The sequence below is a fragment of the Daktulosphaira vitifoliae genome, unplaced genomic scaffold (assembly GCF_025091365.1).
Source record: "Daktulosphaira vitifoliae isolate Bord-2020 unplaced genomic scaffold, ASM2509136v1 Scaffold_4, whole genome shotgun sequence".
NCBI classification, from domain to species: domain Eukaryota; kingdom Metazoa; phylum Arthropoda; class Insecta; order Hemiptera; family Phylloxeridae; genus Daktulosphaira; species Daktulosphaira vitifoliae.
Genome location: NW_026099575.1, coordinates 38,497,347 through 38,523,187, shown reverse-complemented (window position 1 = coordinate 38,523,187; position 25,841 = coordinate 38,497,347). Strand labels below are relative to the sequence as shown.

The 25,841-nt window shown below is 23.6% G+C and overlaps 6 protein-coding genes across 11 annotated transcripts; 2 read left to right on the top strand and 4 right to left on the bottom strand.

The window, feature by feature from the left end:
- The first annotated feature begins 251 nt into the window (after positions 1 to 251).
- LOC126905958 (GATA zinc finger domain-containing protein 14-like) lies at positions 252 to 4,370 on the top strand. 4 transcript variants are annotated; one of them, XM_050686163.1, is made up of 5 exons: positions 254 to 621; positions 916 to 1,024; positions 2,043 to 2,960; positions 3,081 to 3,168; positions 3,289 to 4,366. In XM_050686163.1, exons 1-5 carry the CDS (start codon positions 565 to 567, stop codon positions 3,701 to 3,703), a joined length of 1,587 nt encoding a protein of 528 aa, XP_050542120.1. In that variant the 5' UTR covers positions 254 to 564; the 3' UTR covers positions 3,704 to 4,366. The 4 variants fall into 4 exon arrangements, with proteins under 4 accessions (XP_050542121.1, XP_050542120.1, XP_050542118.1 ...); XM_050686164.1 differs by lacking the exon at positions 3,081 to 3,168 and having other exon boundaries at positions 252 to 621; positions 3,321 to 4,370; XM_050686161.1 differs by lacking the exon at positions 3,081 to 3,168 and having other exon boundaries at positions 264 to 621; positions 3,201 to 4,355.
- A 688-nt stretch (positions 4,371 to 5,058) lies between these two features.
- On the bottom strand, positions 5,059 to 10,191 carry LOC126905960 (zinc finger and BTB domain-containing protein 26-like). Of its 2 annotated transcripts, none has more exons than XM_050686167.1 (7): positions 9,990 to 10,191; positions 9,612 to 9,849; positions 9,099 to 9,290; positions 8,804 to 9,019; positions 8,488 to 8,752; positions 8,333 to 8,425; positions 5,059 to 6,230 (listed from the first exon to the last, which is right to left on the bottom strand). In XM_050686167.1, the coding sequence occupies exons 2-7, from the start codon at positions 9,792 to 9,794 to the stop codon at positions 5,704 to 5,706; spliced, it is 1,476 nt and encodes a 491-aa protein (XP_050542124.1). In that variant the 5' UTR covers positions 9,795 to 9,849; positions 9,990 to 10,191; the 3' UTR covers positions 5,059 to 5,703. The 2 variants fall into 2 exon arrangements, with proteins under 2 accessions (XP_050542124.1, XP_050542125.1); XM_050686168.1 differs by having other exon boundaries at positions 9,997 to 10,191.
- Positions 10,192 to 10,285: 94 nt separating this feature from the next.
- LOC126905962 (nuclear nucleic acid-binding protein C1D-like) lies at positions 10,286 to 11,668 on the top strand. The gene is made up of 2 exons (XM_050686170.1): positions 10,286 to 10,491; positions 11,120 to 11,668. The coding sequence occupies exon 2, from the start codon at positions 11,134 to 11,136 to the stop codon at positions 11,584 to 11,586; it is 453 nt and encodes a 150-aa protein (XP_050542127.1). The 5' UTR covers positions 10,286 to 10,491; positions 11,120 to 11,133; the 3' UTR covers positions 11,587 to 11,668.
- A 13-nt stretch (positions 11,669 to 11,681) lies between these two features.
- LOC126905961 (dnaJ homolog subfamily B member 4-like) lies at positions 11,682 to 14,041 on the bottom strand. The gene is made up of 6 exons (XM_050686169.1): positions 13,887 to 14,041; positions 13,604 to 13,816; positions 13,179 to 13,314; positions 12,650 to 12,824; positions 12,416 to 12,587; positions 11,682 to 11,937 (listed from the first exon to the last, which is right to left on the bottom strand). The coding sequence occupies exons 1-6, from the start codon at positions 14,039 to 14,041 to the stop codon at positions 11,787 to 11,789; spliced, it is 1,002 nt and encodes a 333-aa protein (XP_050542126.1). The 3' UTR covers positions 11,682 to 11,786.
- Positions 13,994 to 15,253, bottom strand: LOC126905964 (NADH dehydrogenase [ubiquinone] 1 subunit C2). Its single transcript, XM_050686171.1, has 3 exons — positions 14,946 to 15,253; positions 14,738 to 14,881; positions 13,994 to 14,247 (listed from the first exon to the last, which is right to left on the bottom strand). Exons 1-3 carry the CDS (start codon positions 15,139 to 15,141, stop codon positions 14,198 to 14,200), a joined length of 390 nt encoding a protein of 129 aa, XP_050542128.1. The 5' UTR covers positions 15,142 to 15,253; the 3' UTR covers positions 13,994 to 14,197.
- A 1,452-nt stretch (positions 15,254 to 16,705) lies between these two features.
- Positions 16,706 to 24,267, bottom strand: LOC126905959 (endoplasmic reticulum lectin 1). Of its 2 annotated transcripts, XM_050686165.1 has the most exons (9): positions 23,991 to 24,266; positions 23,743 to 23,910; positions 23,538 to 23,673; positions 22,102 to 22,366; positions 21,869 to 21,995; positions 21,149 to 21,199; positions 19,039 to 19,194; positions 17,716 to 17,955; positions 16,706 to 17,178 (listed from the first exon to the last, which is right to left on the bottom strand). In XM_050686165.1, the coding sequence occupies exons 1-9, from the start codon at positions 24,129 to 24,131 to the stop codon at positions 16,876 to 16,878; spliced, it is 1,587 nt and encodes a 528-aa protein (XP_050542122.1). In that variant the 5' UTR covers positions 24,132 to 24,266; the 3' UTR covers positions 16,706 to 16,875. The 2 variants fall into 2 exon arrangements, with proteins under 2 accessions (XP_050542122.1, XP_050542123.1); XM_050686166.1 differs by lacking the exon at positions 21,149 to 21,199 and having other exon boundaries at positions 23,991 to 24,267.
- Positions 24,268 to 25,841: the final 1,574 nt, after the last annotated feature.

Below are 25,841 nucleotides of genomic sequence, written 5' to 3'. Positions count from 1 at the left end.
GATATTAATAAGGAACCAGCAGATCAAGTAGCTTTTGGAATAAAACACCAATTTTTTTTAAATTAAACACTATCTAAAGATTTGCATCGAAGCGTTTATTTTTGATAGTGATTTTAATCACTGTCAGATATCATTTACTTGATCCAACTATGCCACGTCACCACTGTGCCGCGACCCCCCTGTGCTGGGTTTTTTATGTTGAGATTCTCGGGTATATTAATTTCAAGTGTGAGTAATTGTCTATCAGATCGTGAAGATTACAAAGGTGTAAAAATTATTTCTGTTAACAACAAACGTACTGACGACACTGTCGCACAAAATTCTTTATGAACGTACAAACGACCGAAAACAATATAAATGCGGTTCAAGGGCGAATTTCAACTGGTAATCGTGAGCGGCTCGCTGGTTAATGTTACCGCTATTATTTCTTTGCAAAACGGAAAGGGAATATCTACAAAACGCAACACAGTTCTTATAGATAAATATATACCTGAGGGTGGCGTGTAAAAACTTACACATAATCGTCAGATGGCGTACAAGTATAACGTTCTATGGTTTATGTGAATGCTTAAATATTATTTAAATACGATGGATTTGGTTAGCACTATAAGCATATTAATAGTAAGTGCATATTCTATTATAACTACTAAAGTTCAATTAAAAAGAGACCTAATTATGGCATAGATAGTGTATATTAAAAATTTGTTGATTTAATTCATTTTTTTTTTTATAAAGTATTCATTAAAATTATTTTTATACAAAAATATACCTAATATCTTCCTAAATATTTCATATAACAAATTATTAAAATTTTTTTTTTACATATATCTGTGATATAATTTAATAAAATACTAATACAAGTTCATTTTTTTATCAAAATTAACTTCCTGTGGCTTATTTCCATACTTTTTACAGATAGTTATTGGTTATGAAGCTTCATTTTCTGAGTGCGATGTAAATTTAAAAACAAATAATAGCAAATCTCAAAGTGATCTTAGGAAAGTAAGACAAATTATTCCCATAGGTCAGTATATATTCAAACTTTATGAGGGATTTACACGTAAAAAATATAATTGCTGATTTGAAATTAGCACGAAAATTGAATAATAACTATTATAAAAAATGTTTTTGACTCTGATGAAAATTTCTTGCCGACCATTTATTCATAATTAACATTGTATTAATATTTAAAAAAAATTGTGTCAAACCCTTCAATTTTTATACACGTTTGCCATAAAAGTGACTACTACTTTATAATTTTTTATACTATATAATACTAAATGATTAAATATCAATCTCGTACTATATTTAAATGTTAAAATAAATATTTATTCATATATTGTATTTCTATATTAAAAAACTACTAATCAGGAATAATAAAGAAAATAAGAATTCATTTTGCTTTTGGTATAATCCACCAACTTTTTAAAATAAACGCTATCTACAGATTTTCTTCGAAGTGTTTCTTACGATAGTGATTCCACTTTGCTACCGCATTTCATTAAATTGCTTGTAACTCAATATGTACTTATCCTAAAGTTGTTATTCACCTATCAAAATTTTTAGTAAGAATTAGCTAAAAAATTACTACTTTAAAATAAAAAAAAAATTAATATATTTTTTTTTCTATTAGAGATGAATAAAAAAAATTATGCCTGTAACGTAGTCCAAAACTATAAAAATTATTTTCAAAAAAGTAACGTAAAATATTTTCTAGATGAAAAGTTATTAGATATCAGAACATAGTAGGACGCCCTGTATTCTATTATTCTTTTAATATATTTTTAATATTTTTATAGTTTCTGCTATACTAATCGAAATTTAATATTTGGTAGATTACAATAATATATAAAAACTAATAAATTTAATACTGTAATAAGATAAAAGAATAGTGATGTATTAAAAACATGAAAGGAATGCATATAAAAGTATTAATATAATAATATATTTAATAATATATGATAAATTCTATTAAAAATGTGAAGAGAAGTTTACAGAGGCTTGTATATTTAATATTTTAAAATAAAAATTAATGGTTTCAGATTCACTACAGTACGAGTTTATACCAAGCATTGTAACAGTAGAAAATAATTATCGAACCTCAGATTATGATAGAACGAAAAAAGTATTGTCTACTTCTAGAAATGAGTATAATTTGAAGTTGTTAAAAGGCAATAATTATACAAACACAATTACTGGAAATTTCAATTCAACAGGAAACAATAACTATTATGCGGCTTCAAATAGGTCCCCTGAAAAAATTAATTTTCCACTGCCCACAGATAATGACAGGCAAATATTGTTTCACATTGCACAAAATCAAGGTTTCCAGAGAGATAATTCAAATGAAAAAAAATTATCACAGCGTAATTTGTACTTGGAAACAAAAACTATTAATGATTTGAGTAATAAAAGAAATGTAGGTGTAATCCAGCCGATGGAATTTTCGCCCTTTAATCACTTTGATACAAAATATGAAAAAATTTCACAAATACCTGAAAGTGAAAAAAATGCTCGTGAAGTATATGACCAACTTAACTCTCTAAAAACTTTAAGTTACTATAATAATCTTCTTTCCCATTTCAAATATGTAAATACAGATAACAAAGATGATATTATCATGGCATTTAAACCATCCATTAATAATGCGCAAAACAAAAAAATACATTCTAATCTTGTACCAAAAAATCAATATCAAGCCTCTAAATTACCCCAACAAGTTTTCAACATTAATGAACCATCAAACGTAAATATTAACAGTTACAATTATCCATTAAAAAATGAAAATATTTATAGTAATATAAACTACTATGGCTATAGTAACAGTAATTTTTATCAGAGTAATAAACCAAATTCAGAACAAAAATTGAAAACAACAGATAGCAGTATTACAAAAAACCCACATTCTGTCGAAGAAAACTATGGATCATCAAACCCAAATTGCAATTATTATGGACTACCTGGTCCAAATGCATTTTCAAATTTCGCCCCAGGAAATGTTCCTAACAATCAAAATGAGAACCCTAACACAGCACAACAAAACGATACTTCATCTGGTAATGACAATTATTACGGACTACCTGGTCCAAATGCATTTTCAAATTTCGCACCAGGAAATGTTCCTAACAATCAAAATGAGAACCCTAACACAGCACAACAAAACGATACCTCAGCTGGTAATGACAATTATTATGGACTACCTGGTCCAAATGCATTTTCAAATTTCGCACCAGGAAATGTTCCTAACAATCAAAATGAGAACCCTAACACAGCACAACAAAACGATACTTCATCTGGTAATGACAATTATTACGGACTACCTGGTCCAAATGCATTTTCAAATTTCGCACCAGGAAATGTTCCTAACAATCAAAATGAGAACCCTAACACAGCACAACAAAACGATACTTCAGCTGGTGATGGAGAACCTGTTCTTAATAATTACAATAATAATATTCTACAAAATGGCATAATAAATTACTCTGTATCTGACTCTAATTGCAGTGTAAATGATAATAGTTATTCCAGTACAACACAAGTATATTTCAATAATTTTGAGAGACCTAGTTTTAAATATTCTAATGGTGAACTAAATCCGAATTCATTTTTTAATTTTTCTATGGACAATAAATATAAATCTAATAGACCATCTCAAAAATTTGATTTAATTATAAATAATGATGGTTATTTTTTACCTAGATGATTAAAAATACACGAATATTGCTCATTGGTTTTACCATAATAAAAATTAAAACACTTAGAATGTTTAAGTAAAATTTTGAATTTTGAGAATATCGAGTTTTAAATTTTTTTTTTCTGTAAACTCCATTTAAAGGAAAAACCGAATTTTCATTTTTTTAAGTATTTTTCCTTATTGAATAGAACTACTTATTTTTAATCCGAATATAAAACTTATTTATTTTTATGTCCTGTAAACCGCTTATATTTTATGCGTCTCAACTTGTATATTTAGTTAACTGTTCGTGAAATAAGAGCGGTTAAATAATAATTTATTAATAGTTTAAGTATAAAACAGAGTTTTGATATTGATTTCCTATATTATGCGAGTTTTATACTATTTTATTAGTATATAGGCTATAATATTCAAGTACGAATACTAACAATATGTAAAATCAAATCAGTATTTTATGTATATCTAGTCAATTAAATGCATGCGTTTGTATTCTTAAACACGAAAGTTATAAAATATTTTTAGTATAATTTTAAGAAAAGGACCTAGACCTTTGTAAAAGAAATATTCTTAAGAGATTATCAAAATTATTTTACTTCATATATTTTTCTGTATAATTTTTAGTGTTTTTGTAATGTTCCTCAAAGAATTATAAATATTTTGTTTTATTTATCTAAATTGTTATGCAGTTTTAATAATTAAATTATTAAAAATAATTACAGTTATTTAATATTAAATTAATTCAACACATTTAATAAAATTTTAATTAGAATAAAATATATTTGTTTTTTTTCTTACATACTTAGTCTTGCCTTAAACAGAAATATAAATATGATGTATAAACTAAAACATAGGTTGACTCAACTTGTTTAAAAAATAAAATATACTTAATTTTAAATACATTTTTTTTAAAATATAATTTCTAAGCTACATCAGTCATACACACGTTGGAACCCAATAGATAAAAAAAAATACTAGGTTTGTTTTTATTACATAAAAAAATAATTAAAAAAAATATAATATTACATCAATTATGGATATAAATTCTACAAATAATTAAACCCTAATTGATAATATAAAAAGATTAACCGCGACAATAATTTTATCAGGTAACTGAAAAAAAACTGTATTATGATTGTAGGTAAATTAAAAAGATGATCTATCAAATGCTTTTATATTCTTCTTCCAAAATGAGTTAGGGGAAAACAAAAACAAGAATAAAATTTATATGAATTTAAAAATACTAAATTATTTTAATAATATTAAATATTTTTTAAATTCAAATTGTTAGTTTCAATAAGAAACTAATTTATTAAAATGTAAGTAAAATTTTCTTTGGTAATAATATAACAAATAAACAAGATATATCTACCCAACGAAAGTCTATCAACGGTTGTAAATAGTAAAAAATATTATTTTAATTACTGATAGATAACTTAATTGATATGACAATATATTAAAATATATTTATACATTTTGAAAAATATTAATTTATAAAATACATAGTTATTTTCCAAAAATAAAATTAATCAATTTTATCTTGTTTTTATTTTTATTCTTTTTTCAGTCTTTGAGTCATTTGGTCTTGATTGGATACTAAATGGTTACTGCCTTTTGCAAGCATTATATTAATTTTACAATTAAAATACAAATTTGATTTCATTTTTACAACTAGTTTGTTATTGGCACACATTGTTAAAATATTTTAGACAATCTAAAATATTTTTAGAGTGGAACTTTTGTAAAATAAATTAATAAAATTTAGATTTTTATGTCATTAGTAAGTAATTATAATATTAAAGAAACTAAAGAAGAAAACACAAAAATTAATAAAAAATAATATAATAATAATAAAAAAGGAAGAATGATTAGTTATCAAAGTAGGTTAATTTGTCTCTCAAAAATTATTTTATCATTGAAAATTAATACAGTAAAGAATTATTCAGGCTCTTTAAGACAAATAAATTGACACAATATTCATCATCTAATGAGATGGTTGGATAAGTTGAATGTTAAAGTGGTGACAAAGGAGGGCCAGCTGTAGCTTGATTTGTTAATTGATATGGTGATGGGAGATCCAATGATATTTTATTTAGGAACGGGGAAGATGTTGGTTGCTGTTGTATAATATAACCACCACTAGTACTGTTTGCAGTAACTTGTGACTGGTTAAAACATGTAACAGCTGACGAACCAGTTAAATAAGTACCACTATTGTTGGTAATTTGTTGCTGTTGTGGAATCATTTGATTTTGGTGTTGTTGCTGTTGATGAGTAACAACAGTATTATTACTATATACCTGATAAGCAGTGGCATTTTGGTTACCACCACCTCCTAAATTAGTGTTATTTGAATGATCTTTATGATAGATATTGATATGAGCACGTAAACTATATTTATTTTTAAATACTTTTCCACAAACACTACATCCAGCTGGGTTATATTCATCACTATGTCTGATTCGCATATGTTTCAATAAGTTAGATTTATTAGAGATCACTTTTTGGCATAAAGGACAAGGTCGGCGGCCAAGACGGTCTGTAAAATAATAAATTACATATAGTCAAAACATATTTTTATACAATAATTTCAAATATAACTAAATATTTGTCAATTATAGGAATTTTATTTTAAAAATAGAAACCTAATATAATGATACATTCTTCTCAGATTTTTAAATAAAATTAACAATGTTTATTTGGTGTAGTAGGATAGGAGAATTAGAATAGTGTTCACTTACAACTAAATGAAAAATAAGATAAAAATAAAGTTTTATTAAAATTAAAAATATATTTTCAATACTAAATATTATTCAACAATCTATAAAAATTTATTTGTTTATAATCAGAGTATTCTCAGTATCGACCAATATAAATATAAAATAAATATTAAGTTTTAAAAATATACTTAAGTTAATTTATGTATTTAATAAATTTATAAAAATTATAATAAATTTAATATAAAAAATTAAAGCTTCCTCAAAATTGAAAATTATGTTACAATATAAAAATGAAATGTTTATTGATCTTAATAATTTAAATATTATAGTGATAATTTTCCATTTCCCATGCATTTTTCCGGACATTAATCATGCATAATATTGTAGAGTGTAATTAATATTTACTAGTTATATATACATATATAAATTTAAGTTGATATAATTCGAAACTTATTCCAGATTTATATTAAAAATATTTTTTTAAAACTAAGCTGAATTCAATTAGATCATTTTTATAGATAAACATAATAAAGTAAACATCGAGTTCAAATAAAATATATAATATTTATTTTATATTATTTTGTATTTTTATTTAAATATTTTTTTATTCTTGTTTCCATTTTAAAAAATCTAATAAATTTTGTATTACCTAAATTAAAAATTGGAGTATAATATTATAAAAAAAATTTTATTAGGTAACTATAAAAATTTCAAAAATATGAAATAAGCTTATTTATATTTCAATTTAATAATTTATATGAAAATACGAATTTCATAAATGATTTATGAATAATTTATAAAAATGTGAGATATAAAAAATAGGGACTGGGTAAGGTGGTAGGTAACATAAAATTTTTGATCCATCCAAACTTGAATTTTTCATAATTTTACTTTTAGAATCATTTTAATGGGTAATGACAAATACAAGTCTTGTGCAGCCTTGATAAAATGCTCAATTGTAGTTTCATAGAAGCCAAAAAAGTATTGATGGAAAAAAAACTAATATTAATATTTACTTATTTCAAATATTGCCTTATAAAAAGGGCACAAAGTTACAGTAATGAAGACACCCAATATTAAAATTTACAATATGAAAATACAACAACTGTTAAAATATTTAATATAATTTTCAATAATATTAATAAAAAATAACTCAGATATTTGATGTTTAATAACTTTCAAATTATAAAATATATAATTATTAGAAGTCCTCAATTTTATTTAAAAAAAAATAAATAATTTGATTACATTTTTAAAATGTAATCAAATAAGCAAAGTAATTTTTTTTTACTTTTTAGCTATAACCTGAAACTGCTTTACCAGATAGAGCACTTTAAAAAATATGTTAGAGAATTAACAACAAGCTTAAGTTAATAAAAATTTTATACTAAAATAGTATTAAACAATTAACCATTTCACTATGTTAAAATTATATTATTGTTAATTATTGAATATTTGTACAATATTGTTCAAATTGTTTTAGTAATTGAGACTATGTCCATAACAAACAATACTCCATGCTCTGATTGACCAATAACCTTTTATTAATTAACTTACACAAATTTAGTTTCAACTGGATAACACTCATTACAATCTGACATTATGATCTTGTCGCATGTGCGTTTTGTACGCTTCGCGATACACAAATGAACTGGGGCATAGATAACAACACAGCCGGCGCGTCAAGTCTGAATGCATTAAGCGCACATGATATTTAAGCGACGACTGGTTGTTGTACATCTGTCCACAATGGGGGCAATCCCCACACTGGGCCAGGTGGGATCCTGCAAAAATTTGTAGCGCCTACATGGCCTTAAAGCCGTTATAGAATAGAAGTCACAAATTCAATACCTTTTGTTTTACTTAACTTAACTATAGCTTTTATCTTAATTTAAGTAATATTTTTCAATATTTACATTACCTGCAGTTGATAATGACTGATCTGAAACTGATTGATTTGTTTGAGCAGGAGCAATAGCAAAATCTATTCCTCCCGATCCACTCAAACGAATATCTGTAATAATTTAAAATGAAAATCACATTTTAAGCAGTTTTGCCATTTAATTACTTAATTACCTTTAGGATCATTTAACATTCGTGATGCAATAAGAGATTTTTCAAAAGCTGTGTTTGAATGAGAATTTTCATCTTCTTTTTCTAATTCAACATCATCAAACTCATCTCCAATATCTGCTCCTTGAACATAACGATCATCACTAAAACCATCTTTAGATATATCTTCATCAATATAGCAATCACCATCTCCATTGCCACTATCATCTATTTCATCAACTTTAAGACGACTTAAAATATCTGTTTCACTACCATTAGTAGTCTCATCCTACAAACAAAATTATAATATAAAGAAAAAACAAATAAATATTATACCAACCATATATTCTAGACCATCTTCAGAACTTTTTTTAAATTTAATAGGTAAACCCTTTTTTCGTTTTGCAGACACTTTTCCATTTGGAGATTTAGGTGATTCAGTTTTGACAGTAGCAGTTGAAGTACATGTTTCTTGTTTATCAATTTTATTATTATTAGTTGAAATTTGCTGTAAAGGAGGAACAGTATTTTTTTCTAAGCTGGTTCTTGTTGATTCCTATAATAATAAAAAATAACATTTAATTTTAATTCAATATTAAGACATAGAAATTAGATTTGATATTATAAATACTAACTAAATCTGTATTGATAGTTGAAGCAGCTCCTGCAAGACCCCTAATTTGTAGAAGTTCTGCAGTACGTAAAAAAGATGTCAATTTTTTTTCTGAAATATACACTGTGCCTTGGTATACAAAATTAAGTAATGCTTTCACATCATCTTGATTAACATCTTTTAATATAACAACTGGATGTTTACATGGGTTATCCTATAATTATACATGAAAAAAACATTAATACTTAATACTAAATATAAAATATAAACTTATAAATCCATATTTTAATGTATTAAATGATTTTCTATAGTTGGCTATTATTATTATTATCATTTATTATTGTATTTCAATAATATTATAATATATTAATACTTTTTGAAAAATTATTCCAAATTATATAATTTGAATGATTATATTTTTAAAATAAAAATTGTTTTCAAAATAAAATATAATAGAACTATTTTTCAAAAAGTGAAACACTTAGTTTTTTGTACACATTTTTATAATAATACTTAGACTATCTTATTGAGTTACCTTGAAAACATTACGAAAGTAAGTGCTACACATGGATAACACTACTTTATGAGCTTTAAATAATTGTCCATCACATGATAATGTAACATCAACTAAATCTTCACTAGTACGAAGACTGTCTAGTTCTGTAACCATATTTAATGGATAATTATTCCATTTAAGACAAAAATGATCAGCCGTCATTGTTTTTGTTTTGCTTATAAAATTTTCAAAAACTAACAACTACATATATCAATCCCTAAAAAAATAAAAATGAATAAATACTTTTAATTAAATTATTATTTTAAATATTGATAGTAATAAGTTATTAATATTCTAAGCTGTTTTTATTTAATATACAAAAAGGCACGCTTCTTTAATTATAGTATAAATACCTACCACTCACTTTTTGATCAGCGACATTGGTAATTAAAACAAAATTGGGATCTACATTGAATAAGCCTATGAAACGAGGCCATTAATACACATTAGTAATCGTCGTTCTATTTCAGTAATTAGTTTTGATTTTATTATTATTGTTATTATTTTATTATTATTATAATTAACAATTAAGTAATTGTGTTATCTGGGGTGACTAATTCTATGCAGTCTATCCGCCATTGCGTGTAGAAATATAAATAAAACCTGCACTGTATTGTTATCATATTTATCTTTTTCAGAGTAAATAATGATAGAAAATGTGATTATCTGTGGTTGTAAACACTTGCTTATCTGTAAATGTTTAGTCAAATCTAGGAAAAGGAATTTCTAAAATCAAGTAATAATGTGCAAAAATACTATGCTATAAACTTGAATATGTCATACTTTGTTTTCATAACGATTTCTTATTATTAGTTGTGATCTAAGTAACAATTTGGAAAATAAATCCTAAGGCACTAAGGTATATTTTAAATATTATGTATAAAATGCTAGATTGTTATTAATTTGAATTAAGACGTTTACTATTAAAATTAATACATTATAGATTTTTTAAAATGGTAATTACATTTAAATTTAAGCCAGTCTTTCTTCTTCTTTTTCCTCGCCTTAATCCCAACTACTTGGGGTTGGCTAAATTCAAATATAACCCAATATATTTATAATATTTATTAATAAATTATGAATATTACTTTTTCTTATTAATCTTTCAATTTAATTTATTTTTCATAAATTGACTATGTGTCAATTATCATATAATTTGTTTACTTTTAGAAATTTACTATAAGAAATATTGCAATCTTTTAATTTTATTATTAAAATTTTAAGTCTAAACACATTTGGAATTTTTATCAAAATATGATATACTGTAAATTAGTACTGTACTAATTTTTATAGTGATGATGAATAATGTAAACATTATAGAATTTTACCATCCTTCAACGTTCTTTTAATTCTTAAGCATTAAGTTTGATTATCTGCTTATTCAATATAAAACATACTATAGATGATTCTAGTTATTAATATATCATAAATATTTTTTAAACAAATTTCACTTAAAAATAATTTAAACATAAATCTTATTATTTTAGAAGAAAAAAACAAGATGACTACTTTAGATCTAGATGAAGATTTACTGAATGACCAAAATTTGATAGGATCTATACAAAACTTAGATCATTCAATTACTAACATTCAAACCTTATTAGAATCACGATTAAGTATAGATTACAGTTCGCTTACTGTAGAAGAAAAAATTAAACATGATATATTAATTGCATTTGCTCTTAATAGCTTGTATTGGATGTACTTAAGATTAGATGGTACTGATCCAACTACTCATAACATTAAACGTGAGCTAGATCGAGTAAAAGCTTCTATAGAAACAGCAAAAGTAGCTATAAATAAGAAAAATATGCCAAGAGTAAATAAAAATGTTGCTGATAGATTTGTTGGTCATGCCCTCTGGACTTCTGAAGAGAAAAAAAGAAGATCACAAGAAATTGTTTCTCAAAACAAAAAAATTAAATTTGATGATAATGGTGATCCAATATCATAGAAAAAAAAATTTGAACTGTATTCTTTATATTACACTATGTAAACTTTATTTTAATTTAATAAAACAATTTAGACATTTAAAATTTACACTCTTAATTTATTTATTTTTATTTAAAAGAAATAATGCAAAACAGGTTTTACCTTAGTAATATTTTATTCAACATTGAATTTTAATATTTTTTGTTTAATACAAAATGATTATTATGAATCTAATATTTCACAGATATTTTTTTCTGTAATAGATGAAAATATTGGATAAGTTACATCAAACTTTATAATTAGGTTCCCGTACTTATTCAAATTATTTCTATAAGGCATGCCTTCTCCATAAATTGTTTTTTTATAATCTGGTCTATTAAAAATTGTATAATTATAAAATTATCAATAGTATTTTCTGAACCGCTTAATTAATCAAAGCAAATAATAACACTGATATTTTAGCTTCGTTGCGAAGCTATATAAAATATAAAATAGTCTAGTTATAAATATTTCAGAAGTAATTAACAATTTAAAGTATTAATTGAAAGTGAAGCACGAGTATTGTTATTTAAATCATTAGATATTTTTAGGCAGTAATTCTTCTCCTACCTAGATGTAAGTTTTAGTGTTGAAGAATAATGTAAACGTAGATATTGACTGGTCAATAACAAACTTAGGACAAGTATTTCGGTTGTTATTAACACTTTTAAATCTAGGCAGGAGGGGGAGTGATTAATAATCTGAAAAACATTAAAATAAAAGAAAATCTTTTGTAACAGAATCGCCCCGTATTATAATAAAATAAAATTTTAAAAAATTTACTTCGAAATTATGAAATAAGTAATACTTACGCAATAACTTTTGTTATATTAACTCTAATAAGTTTATGACTTAATGTTTTTACATTAAATTTAATACCGCACAAAGATTCTTTAAATGACACTTTTTTTATTGTAATTAAGTTATTATATTCTCTTTTGAATATTTTATGTGGTAATTGTTCAATTTTAGCTATATAGGTTGCTATTTCATACAGATAAATATCAAATTGAAGAAAATAAAAATATTTATATATATTTTTTTACTTTTGATAAAATGTAATTCAGTATCATTGTGTATAACATCTTTAATTATTTCTTCTTCAGTTGAAATGCCTCTAGGTATTTCTATTTTTAAATGTTTTGTTTCGTCTACACAAATATCATCAACTATCGTATGTGGTCGTTTAATCAATATTGTTTTAGTTATTCCATTATATATCTATAAATAAATTGATTTTAATTAAATAATTTTCAAATATAACAAAAGATAAATGATATTATCTTATATTCAATTTAAACTAAAATATTATAATTTTTTTTTTATCAGCTCTTATAGGACATGTGTTTGCCGTCGTTAAAAATTAAGTGGGTAACCCACTCAACAACAAAGCTCAACTTCAGATCTTGGCAGCATCTTAAGTGTCCACTGTGTCACACTTAACACCTATAATATGTGTAATACGTAATATAAAAATGTTAAGTGCACAGTAATTCACCAGTCATTTAATAAGATAATAGTCTTTTTTTTAATATTAAATTATAAAAACTAGTTTAATATTTTAACTTTACATACTTCATTTAAAGTTAATTTCAAAAGTAATTTTTCAGTATTTTTATGGTAATTTGATAAACTGTTATTAAATTGTATCAAACACTTGTTAGGGTAGGTCTGCCGAAAAGTAATATAGTTCTTATTTGCTCGATAGTTACTGAAATAATAATTTAATAAAATCACAATTTTTAAGTATGACTAACAGGAGACAGGAAAAGATACAATATTATGAATTTAAAAGTATTATAATAGGATTAGTTAGGAAAAATCTTTTTTTTTTTCCTTAGACAACTAAAAAACAAAAAATATGAAGGAACACTGGCTAAATAAATTTAAAAAAACCAAATGTCATCAATTGGGTAGTTTCAGATTTTCTTTCAATTTTAAATTGTAAAAATATTTTTAATAAAACATAAGAAATATTATTTTATTCTTAATATTGTTACAGATATGTCGTTAAAACATTCCCATTAAATTTCCATGGATTGATGTTATAATTTTTCGATTGAATCCCACGTTTTAATCCTTCTATTCCATATTGATCATAAAGAGTGCGACTAAATGAATTAGATAAAACTTCATATGCTTCACATAACATCATCAAACGAGAATCATTATTATGATTTATTAATGAATACATAGTAATTTGTTTACCAAAGCTGTAAGAATAAATAATACTTAAAAATTTAACTTATAAAGAAACTTTATGGAAATCTCAATAAGACTAACGCTCGTCTGATTTCCTCATAAGAACAATGTTTTTTCAAATTCAACACTTCGTAATAATCTATATCCATATTCATAGTCATATATAAAATTAAAATAAAATAAATCAATTGAACTAAAAAATATAAATTTATTGTTTCTATAGTTTTATATTTCATAGTTTATTAAAAATTGTTCAGTATTATACTTTAAAACTAAACATAATAATATACTAGCTTCAAAATTATATTTATATAGTAAATTAAAATTCTCAGCCTAAATAAAAATAACCAATGATTTATAATTCTGAATATAAGTTCATGAAACTTGATACTTTAACGTACTGGAACCCATTCTTTGAACATTTCACCAACTTTTTTACGTTCTGTAACATAAAAATATATTTTTATATGTACAATGATTTATTAATTTATAATATGAAATAGTAATTGCTAAAACAATTTTACAGAACAGTAAATGATGTTTTAAAGAGTTATCATTACAAAAGTCATGGGCTTTGTAAAACATTGTGGATTACTTAGTACACTTTTAAGAAATCCATAATATATTAATAATAACATAAACTACCTATGAAAACAACAACACACTCAAAATTTATTTATAATATATTATTTAAAAACATTTAAATGTTTATGAAAAAATTTTCCTGTTTTGAACTTAGTTTTGTCATATTCATCATTGCTAATCCTATTTTTAATTAGATAAATTGGAAGCTAAAAAATATATATAAAGTGATAGATGCAAGGTATAACTGAATTCCTGAAAATTCAATACATAATTATAGGTAGAAATTGTTGTTCATAAAAATAATTTATTAACTTATAAAAATTAATACATTATATGTAAAATCATACCAGGTGCAGGGAAATCTTCAGGATGTAATTGAATATAATGTCTATACATAGCATCTTTATCAGCTAAATAATCATTTCTGTACTGTTTGAAGTAATAGAAACCATAAGCTGCTATTGCTCCAAGGCCTAAAGTTTTGTGGATTCCTATAAAAAAAAAAGCGAAAAGAATTATTTTTAATTACAAAACAACATAATAAATTTTACAAACCTGCATAAAAAGGTCTCCTAGACATTATATTTCCGTACAAATTACTACCTGCACCCATTACGAAACCCATGAATGGAAACCATTTATCTTCCAGCCAAGTGTTGTGATATTTTGCATAATCGGCATCAGGCGTTAAAAGTTTCAACGGTGTCGGATCCGTGACGGTGGCAACTTCATAATCAACAATTGGTTTCATTTTTTAATTATTTTTTGTAAAAAAGCAAAATTAATTTCATCGAACGATTTCTAAAATATTTGACCTAGGTACTTTACGATCCACAATGCATTATAATCAGTTATGTTTATCATGTTTTAGTTATCACTTAGATATCTCTAAACAATAGAAGTAGACATGGCCTTAGAAGATGAGGTCGGCGTCTCAAACCATAGCTATAAAGTTTGAGCCCAAACCAACCCCACATACTATTTCGATATTTCCGTTTATTGAATCAAAAACGTTTCCGATATTGATCACAAAAACGCTGTTTTTGGGGAATTTGAGATTATAGAGGTATAATTTGTATACTTATATATATGTATGTATGTATATACGTATTATCTCAAATTTCTCTAAAAACAGCCCTTTTTAGGACAATATCTGAAACATTTTCAACTCAGTAAGCAGAACTCTGATAATACAAAGTTCTCCGACCTTATGTTATAAGGCCGTGAATATAGGTAATAAACAGATATAAATAATACAAAACAATTTAATATCTATATCTGTACTTTAAACTCAATAAAGGCCACCTAGATCCCTGCGATCTAGAACGAAACTCTAGTAACATAAGTTAATATGTTTATGCTTTAAGTAAAATTTCTTTAAGACCTTATGTATTTTGTGGTATTGTCTTATCAACGATAATATATCTATGGTAAATTACTATATACATATAAATATGTATGTTATGAGTCTTGTAGTGTACGACAAATAGTTTACGTATACTATTAAAAAAAAACAGACAATACTATTTAACATAGCAACATATATTTTTATTAATATGGGTCTATAATAATTCTAAATTTGATATGCTATTATAAATTTTCTTTATAGAATGCTTTGATAAATATTGCAAATATAATATATAATGAAAATTTCTATGTCTAGGCGGGAGAAAGAGTTCGGCCAAAAATTTTTTTATTACATCATACTCGTGCATTTCATCCAGTCCACATTTGAAAATATTTATAATTTTCGCAGTACTGGTTCAAAAATAGTTATTTTGTCATTTTCTTAATTAGATAAGATATTTTTTTTAAGCTGATTTATCTCTGTTATAAATAATATAATTCTATATAAATATACATGTAATATTCATAATTTTTTCTTGTGAAGGGGTTCTATGATAGAATCTATGAAGACATTTAACTCCAAAAATCCATAAGATTGCGCTTATGAAAAATATAATATAAAAAAAAAAATTCATTTTCGAGTAAGAAACAATTAAACGAGTTGAGTTGATAATAGCGTAAATTAAATATTATCTCCTAACATATTTCCGACTGACTTACTATTTTGGTCAGTGTCATAATATGGAAGTACATTTGTACTATTTATAAAATTTGTGCAATTTTCAGTGGAAGGGATCAACCCAGGAACCCTCTTTAAATGTACATTAAGGTATTCGAGGTATTAGTGCTGCCTACTTAAAAAAAACATAATTTTCAATTATGTTTAATTATTTATGTTTTTATGTAAAGAATATTTTTGTGATTTTTAGTTATCTATTTTTAATTTTTAAATACATAATTTCTACCCCTTAAAATTTACATAATCACCGGTATATTTGAGTATAACATTTTTAAAAATTCTTTGAAATGTGCAAATAGAATTGCAAGATTTAACACATTGAAAAAAACATCTATTATTCACAACATCATCATTTATGAAAGAAAACTTTTTAAATAACAAATAATTAAAAAAATCAAATTAGAGTTCAATTTTAGGCTTTTCTTTAGATTCCGTTTTTTTTTTTTTATCATCTATTTTAGTATCTTCATTATTCACAATAACTGTATTAACAAGTTTTTCAGTATTTTCTATAGTTAATACATTATTATTAATTGATTTCTTTTCCAAAGACATTAACATGTTATTTTCATCTGCATGCAATAAAAAATCACAGATTGCTGAGGATTCCACAGTTAATATATATTTACAAGTTTTTGGTTCCAATAAATACAAAGCAACTTGATAATCTGGCTTTCGATTATTTATACATTTAAATCGTACCTACAACATAATTATTTTAAATAATTGTAGTGTAAATAAAGAAAAAATACTTAAATTATACCATTTAATAATAGCTAAAGTAATAACTGCATAGTATATTAACAAATATATATGTTAATTAATTAAGAACATTTTAGATTTATTTTATACTTAATCATTTTATAAAAATATTATCCTTTATACTAAAATCTTATGTCTTATTATTATCTTATTTTTAAAAATATTTATAATAATAATAAAATGTAGCATGATGATTTTATAAAAAAAATTTTTTTTAAAGAATGTTTTAATATATTCTGTGAACATTTTTTAAAATAGATTTTTAATATTGATAGTTCAACCAAAAAATTTTAGTTAATAATACAATTTTAAAAACTTCTAATGTTTCTATTATCATGTATTCTATAATATATTCTACCATAATGTTATTATTATATAATTTAACAATAAGAAGAACCATTAAATATAGAATTTTGTGTTCAATTTTCTTTCAAACTAACATGATTTTGCCATTAAATATTGATAATTAGTTTTTACCTCGGTTTCTCTTCGTTCTCCGGTTTCTTCACAAATACTACCAAATGAATAATAATGAGAAATGTAATTTTTATGACTACCACTTTTTGCTTTTTTTTCTGGATTTCGCTCAAGCCATTTTATATGTTCTTCCATATGAAATTCTCCTAAATTAACAACAATATCAGGCTTTCCTTTTTCCTTATGTACTTGTCTAACATGTTTTTTATAACAAATTTCATATTTCCACCAACCAGATCCCTGAAAATTAAAGGAATATTTTACACACAGAAACCTATATACTGAGTGATTTATTGATCATACTACCCCAATTTTTCCATTGTTTTAACAATGTTTTATACAAATTTATAGATTAAAATCCAAGTTAGTTTTAAAAACCATTATATATATAGTTTATTGTAAAAAAATTATTCCTACGGTTGATTTAAAGAGTAACTTTTAAAAGTTAAATGGGAATCTATTATTTTTTTTTTTACTATTACACAAAGAATGATTTAAATAAAATTTCATAGATTGATAACCATATTGTAATATTACTTTTTGAGATATTAGCATTTGCCGTTTTTAAAAAGGTGAGGAATGGACAAGTGTTTAGAAATGTACTATTTTTACCAAAATGGTCAGATGAGAATTCTTCTTTGAATCACACTCTATTTGTTTATAATTCAAAATTATAAAAACTCTAAAAATAATATTATAATACTAATAAACGTCTAGTCAAAATCTTATTATGATCATTCTTTATTTATTAGTTAAAAATAATAATAGGTTTCTATTTAACTTTTGAAAGTTACTCCTAAAATCTACCCTAGGAATAACTTTTTTTTACAATAAATTTGTTATTTACAGTGTTTTATAAAAATACACTAAATTTTAATCTATACATTTTTATAAAAAATTATTGTTTAACGAAAAAATGAGAGTAATATGCTTAATAAATTATCCCGTATGCATGTATACTAGTTGCTAAGTGGCAAAACATTGCAAGTCATATTTGACCAATTTACAGAAGCAAAAAAAATCATTTAGTCTATATTGCTATAAAAATAAGATTTAGGAACATAAACTTAATACATTTTTATCACGTGTTATTAATATACATCAAAAAATAATGTGTACACATTTTTACAAATAGAAACAATGTAAGAATATGACTTACAAGGTTTTCCCAAGTAGTTTTATAGTTTTATCAAGTAGACTTTTTAGTATTCACAATATAAAATGAAGAAACATTAAGTAATTCATATGAAAGCATATTTAAAATTAACTAATTAAAAATTTACAATTTTAAATAATAATTAATATAAAATTATGATAACATACTCCATCTAAACATAATTCACTATTAAAAAATTCATTTATTTCGTTGGTCACTCTTTTATGTGATTCAATCATATTATTTTTAACTTTAATTTTTTCTTTAACTTCATTTTCAGAATTTATAGGTTGTAGTTTTACTCGTATTTGAGCTTCTCCATTCTAAATAAAAATGTAAATTATTAAACCAGAAACCTTTTATAATTAAACAGTTTAAAAATTATTAACATGATATAGATAAAAAAGCTTTAGAAATAAAAGCAATAACTATACAATAATGTACATACACTATTATACAACACATTTATAAACAAAATAAGATGATTTTATTAAATTTCAATATTTAATTTTTTTTTTTTAATTTTCAAAAATTCCATATATGTAGTAGCAATATAATACTCATAATATTGAAAATATAATTACCTCCTTTAAGTAAATCTGTTGATGGAGGAAGAGAGTTACAAAATGTGATAATAGATTTAATGTAATAAAATAATAGTTTTTTAAGTTAAATGTATCAAATTTTATTTAATTGCTGTGAATATTAATAATTTATTTTATTATTATTAATTTTAATTAATTCATCTACAATAAATATATAATACATAAAAATTTTTTTAAGTTGAAAAATATGAAAAATATGGGATCACTATATTAAAATTCTAGATTTATATTTTTTTTTATGAAAAATTATTGTACTTAATAAGTAGCAATTAAGTAATAAAATTTTTTGTTTTATTATTAGGACTATATCATAAAAAATGTTTCACTGTATCTTAATATTACAAATTTTTAATCTTTCTGGAATATATAAATTAAATAAAATTAATTTATGACACTTTTAAATTATTAATTTGTTAATTACCACCAATAAAAAATTCTGAAATCATTAGATTTTAATGTAATGCTTAACATTAAACAGTAAGTATAACAATATAAGAAAAAAAGTTCAAAAAAGACTGACTTGGAAAAGACCTCATCAGCAATGTATGATAGGGTGAAAAATAATAATATCTTAAATATTCATGAGTATATAAAAATAGATGATGCAATGAATCAAAACTGATGAAAAGGCTCAGTTAATGAATGCAAACAACCCTAATGGGTTCTACAATTATAAGTCATTCTTTTTTTATTAAATAGGATAAAAACATAAACCTAATAGCTAATATTATAATTTATTAAAGCATTGATTTGTTATTAGCAAAAAAAAATTAAACAATAAGTATACCCAGATTAAAAGGAAAATTTTTTTTATAAATTTTGCATTATGTTATATTTAAGCCACCAATTTGATATAAATATAAAATATATATGGTGATTGATTTATTATTGACCACTAAATTTCTTCTAAGATAATAATAATTTTGAAAATATTTTTTGGTTTTGTTGAGTATTATTTATCTATTGATCTTTAAGTATTTTAATGTGTTTTAGGTCAATCTCTGATATGGAAACTATCTTGATTTTTTTAAATGATTAAACATACATATTTAACTAGCTTATAAAATAGAAAATGATCTAATTAAGAAAATATCTGGTCGATGAAAATTTTTGGACAACTACTTCGGAAGCTAATAGCATATTAATACCTAGGCAGGAAGAAGAGTACGCCCAATTGTCTAATAATAAAAATAGTCATAACCACAACTCTAATCTAAAATTAAAAAGCTAAATAACTTCTAAAGTAGTCACCTTAAAGTTGTTATCAACCAATTATTTTCAATTTTGTAAGCTAGCTAAGTATATAGCTAAAAAAAAAAGATAAAATTTATACCTTTTTTTTTTAAATTATTAAATGTTTTTTATTATTATAATTATTATTTGTGTTTAGCGCTTATGACAATAACATTGTTTACAAATACATATATCCTATTTTTTAATAATTTTTGTGGCTTTTAAAGTTAAATATTTTTAGAATTAAATAATATTAGGTACAAATAATCTAATCTTATTACCTAAAAAGTATTAAATCACTCATTAATTGAAAAATAAATAAAACAAGGTTAAAAAAAAATATTTCCAAGAGTATTATTACTTTAGAAGAAATTAAATGGCTAATAATCAATCACTCTATAAACAAAGATTATAGTTTTAAGTATAATAATGGATACACCTTTTCAATTGAAACAGCTACTATGTATTTGTCTTGTTTATTGAGTGGATCCTTCAAAAATAATAAATATAATAAAAAGAATAAAAATGATTAAACTAAACTAAAATAAAAAGCTCAAACAATTCAACTATACAGGGATTGAAATGTTATTTTATAAAAAAAAAATGAAATAAATGATTATATTATATACTTATTTATTCATAAATAAATAATATAAAATGAATTCTAATTCTTGATGAATTTTGAAATTACTATAAAATAAATCAATTTATCAAATAACCTATAGAATCTGGATCAAAATGATAATATTGTACTAAAACCTAATTTACAAAGAATTAATAAAATAATTTTTTTTAAATTAAAATTTTAGCTTTTTTATTTCAATAATAAAAAAATTAATTATTTATCAAAATATTCAATTTAAAAAATATCATTATTGGTGAAATAACATTTTCAATCCTTACAAAAATCTACAATAAATAAAAAATCAATGATATCAATCCTCACATTAAACTAATTTTTTTTCTTCTAGAAATTCTATTTTTTAAATAACAAATTTTAATTTATCATAGAATTTGTCACATTACATGTTGTAGTCTTTGCAATTGTCATTTAAAATTTATTATCAGATCTTGTTATGTATAAATAAAATTTCATTGTGTAAAAAAAAAAATTATTCCAAAAATTACATAATTTATTTAAATATATAATAGAACTCACAGTCAAAACTTTTAATTGTTTTTTCAATTTGGATCTATCAGACTGAAGTACTCTTAAATTATGTGGTTTACGTGGTGATTCCCCCACTGGCAAACAATCAATACTTAATTCATCATTATTTGATGGCCTGTTTACATTATTAAATAAAAAATAAAAAATTGTATAAATATTTCACACTACAGTTCTTACTTTATTATTTTAATGAAGAAAACAAAAATTAAAAAATTACTAACTTGTACCAGGGATGTGCACATAATAATGAAGTCATAACAATTACTTCATATTGGCATGTTGATGTCTCTTTAACTGAAAATACATTATGTTTACTTTGCGGATAACATACATATAAAACATTTGTATGTCGTGGACGTCCATTTAAATCACAGATTGTACCATCTGTCATATTCATTTGAAAATATGGCAAATTAATACCTTCAATCTTCCTTGTTTGAGTTGGTCCAGGATAGTTAAAAGTTGTTAGTCTTTTTAATTCTTCTTCTATAAAAAAAACTTTAATAAAATATATTCTACTCCTTCTCTCTAAACTATTTATAGTTTTCACCTCCCAATGAACTTTTAACCCTCACATCTTTTTCATACATACCTAACCTCTTCATATTTATTAATTTTAATTGAAAGCTCAAGTACAATAAATACTTAACTGGTATAATATAACAGAAATAATACACAATATAGTTAGAATAAATACACCACTTCATCAGGTCAGATAGACTATCAAAGAAAAAATTGATTTTAAACAAATTTTCTTCAATGAGAAGACATTTAGTGGAATATATTGGCCATAATTTTAGTGATGGATATACAGATGATATTTTTATAGTAAACCACTTAAATAACTGAATAATAAAAATATGATTAATAATTTTTGGGTTTTTTTAATTACATATTTTGTCAATTTATCAATGATAAAATATTTTTTATCTTAATAACAACTTTTGGATATAAGAATTATTATACCCGAGTGAGAGGAATGAGACTGAGTAATGTTTAATGATAAATATAGCAGTACTAACTATTATTTTTAATTGTTAATAAATTCTAAAATACTGACTTAAAAAGTTGTTATCGACCAGTACTTTCTTTAATTAGATCATATTCTAATAATTACACGAGTAAATAGTTATGTTCCTATTTTTAATAATTAATTTACTAGCCTTATAAGACATAATGGATGGATAAAAAATATTTCATCATTGGTAAGTTGTAAAAAAAGATGTCACTAAACTAAACTTTATTTTTCTGTTAATTAAATAAATTACAAAAAAAGAATTATCCTATATATATATGGAATATTAGCCTTGAACAGAAATAGTACTTATTTTACTAATACAAAGTTTATAATGCAATTCAACCATTAATTTTGAATTTAGTATTAAATTTGTCAAATTATTTCCAGCGATTTAGATAATTTATAATTGCTAACTAGTGAAAATAGGAAAATGGCATCAACAATACCAAATATATTTCCATTTTTACTATGAATATATATATAATATCAATTTAACAGTATATAAATATTATTTTAACCACATATACACTAATTCACATTATAGTATTCAGACATAAACCTTACAATTATGCCACTACAGAAACAACCTAAAATGAACTTAAGCCAACAATAACATAATGTATAAATGAAAATTTTTACCTAATTTAAGACTATCAAAAACAGTCCATTTTCCTAAATAATACTCTTGCTCTTTTTGTGATTTTTCTTCTCTTTCATTATGATATTGCCTTACATGTTTTCCATGACATACTTCATAAATCCAGTAAGTATCCACCTAAAATATAATTTTAAAAAAATAAAAATTTCTCAATTATATACTATATAACTAAAAATATATTTGTACTCTATATGAACAAGCTTGTTTAGAAAATAAAGGAGATAACAACTCTAAAGGACTTGGACCATCATAAGGAGATCCAGATTCCCTATTTTCTTCATCATGCTGAGGCAGAATACATTGATATGATTCTCCAAGAGGTGATTTAACATATAATTTATTCTGTTCATTTTCCTAAAGCAAAAATATCATATTTTTGAGTTGATAAAATAATTAATTGTTACTTTATTACTTTTAGTTTGCTAGGCATTTACCGTAACTAAATCAGCTGCATCTTTACCAGGCCAATTTATTTTATATAATATTGTATCATCGAATCCCTTAAAATCTTGTGATTGACAAAATGCAACCAATAACAAGACAAAAATATAAAGTATACTTCTAAAAACCACCATAATAAAAATATTACCAATTTAATCGAATAAATTTTATAAATTCTTTATTTTTAATTTAATATTATGTCCATGATTTTATGTTTTTCTTTTTCTTAAGCACAAAATTAAAAACAATAGTATTCAAAATTATCATAATGACTAATTTGGCAATCATCAATTGGTTTAAATATTTATTTGATAAAAAGATATTCATCAGCTGGTCACCTGAGCTGAACGTGTTTCAAAAATATTGGCTTATCAAAATGTTATGAGAACATAATATGATTATAATTATTAGTAATTGCCAATTACTAATTGGTATTATCGAATAGTTCTAACTATAGAGTATATTGAATAGTTTTCAAAAATCTATAAAAATAATCATACAATTGTTTTTATCCACGACTGTCTATCGAACTACCGGATAAAATGTTTGATAGATTTCAATCAAATAAAAATGTCCATATATCTTATTTGATAGATTGAAATTTATGCAAATTTTTATTCAATTATATTTATTGTTTAATTTAGTTAATTTAACCAGTAAAATATGCTGAATGGTTAGTCAACATATCATTCATAGTAACAGTTCGACAGTCGGTAGTTCGATGTCGATTTTTTGATAACTAATTACTACTGAAAAACAATCGTTTCTGTCTATAGTTTAAGACTATCGAATAGTTTGAATATTAAAAGTAAAGAGACTATTAATTTCAGAATGATAAATTATTTTTTCATATAAATTATAGGCGCAGGGTGAGACGTGTAAAAAAGTCATGAGAGACAAAAAAATAAAAATAAACACGTTATATTAAATATAATGCCTTTTTAGCTTTGCATCGTTGCTAATAAATCCACGTAAGTCTTTATTTTTATTAAATGACCTTGATCGTATTATTCCAAGAGGCCCAAGGATATTATCCCCTTTCGGTAAGCCATATTTTCACATAAAAAAATTTACAGAACGTAAATTTCCCGGAAAAAATATCTCCGGTGCGTATATTACTGGAACTGAGTAATTATGGTAATGTTAAAAGCCGAACTGTAGAATTCTGGATCGTAAAATCTCAGACCGTAAAATACGGCAAATGTTGTTGTAAAGGTTCTCATCTAGCTCTTTAGTTCCATATAGTTTTATTTAATGAACACCTACTGATTCGGTGGTTCGGAATTAATTATTAGCAAGTTAAAATTATTTTCAATTAGAATATTGACTACTATGTTTTAAAATTAATATTGTATAGTTCTACAAATTGAAATTAGTTGTTCCATATCTTCTGTTAATTTTCGATTTTGATCATTTTTAAGATATCACATCAATATTATATAATTAAAGTCCCTGAATTCAACAATGATTTCAATGAATACTTTTTTGTATTAATATATTTATAAAAATTATAATGCATTTTAAAAAAACGTGAAGCATACCTACCAAAAAGGTACAATAACCTACCTTATATTTCAAAACCTGAAATATTTTAAACATCAGTGTTTAGTAATTTTTAATAATAGTTTTTAATAAAATTATTATAAAATCAAGGTTGCTTGTTGTATAACACTAATAATTAACATAATTGGCAAACATATTTTTAAAGAAAAAAATCAATTATAAATAATGAAAACATAAATTCCGGTATATGAAACGAAACTTGATATATTGAAATAAAAGTCTGTTGATTTCGTAGGGACGGCATTTAAATGGCAATCATCCAATTGAGTAACGTTACAGTT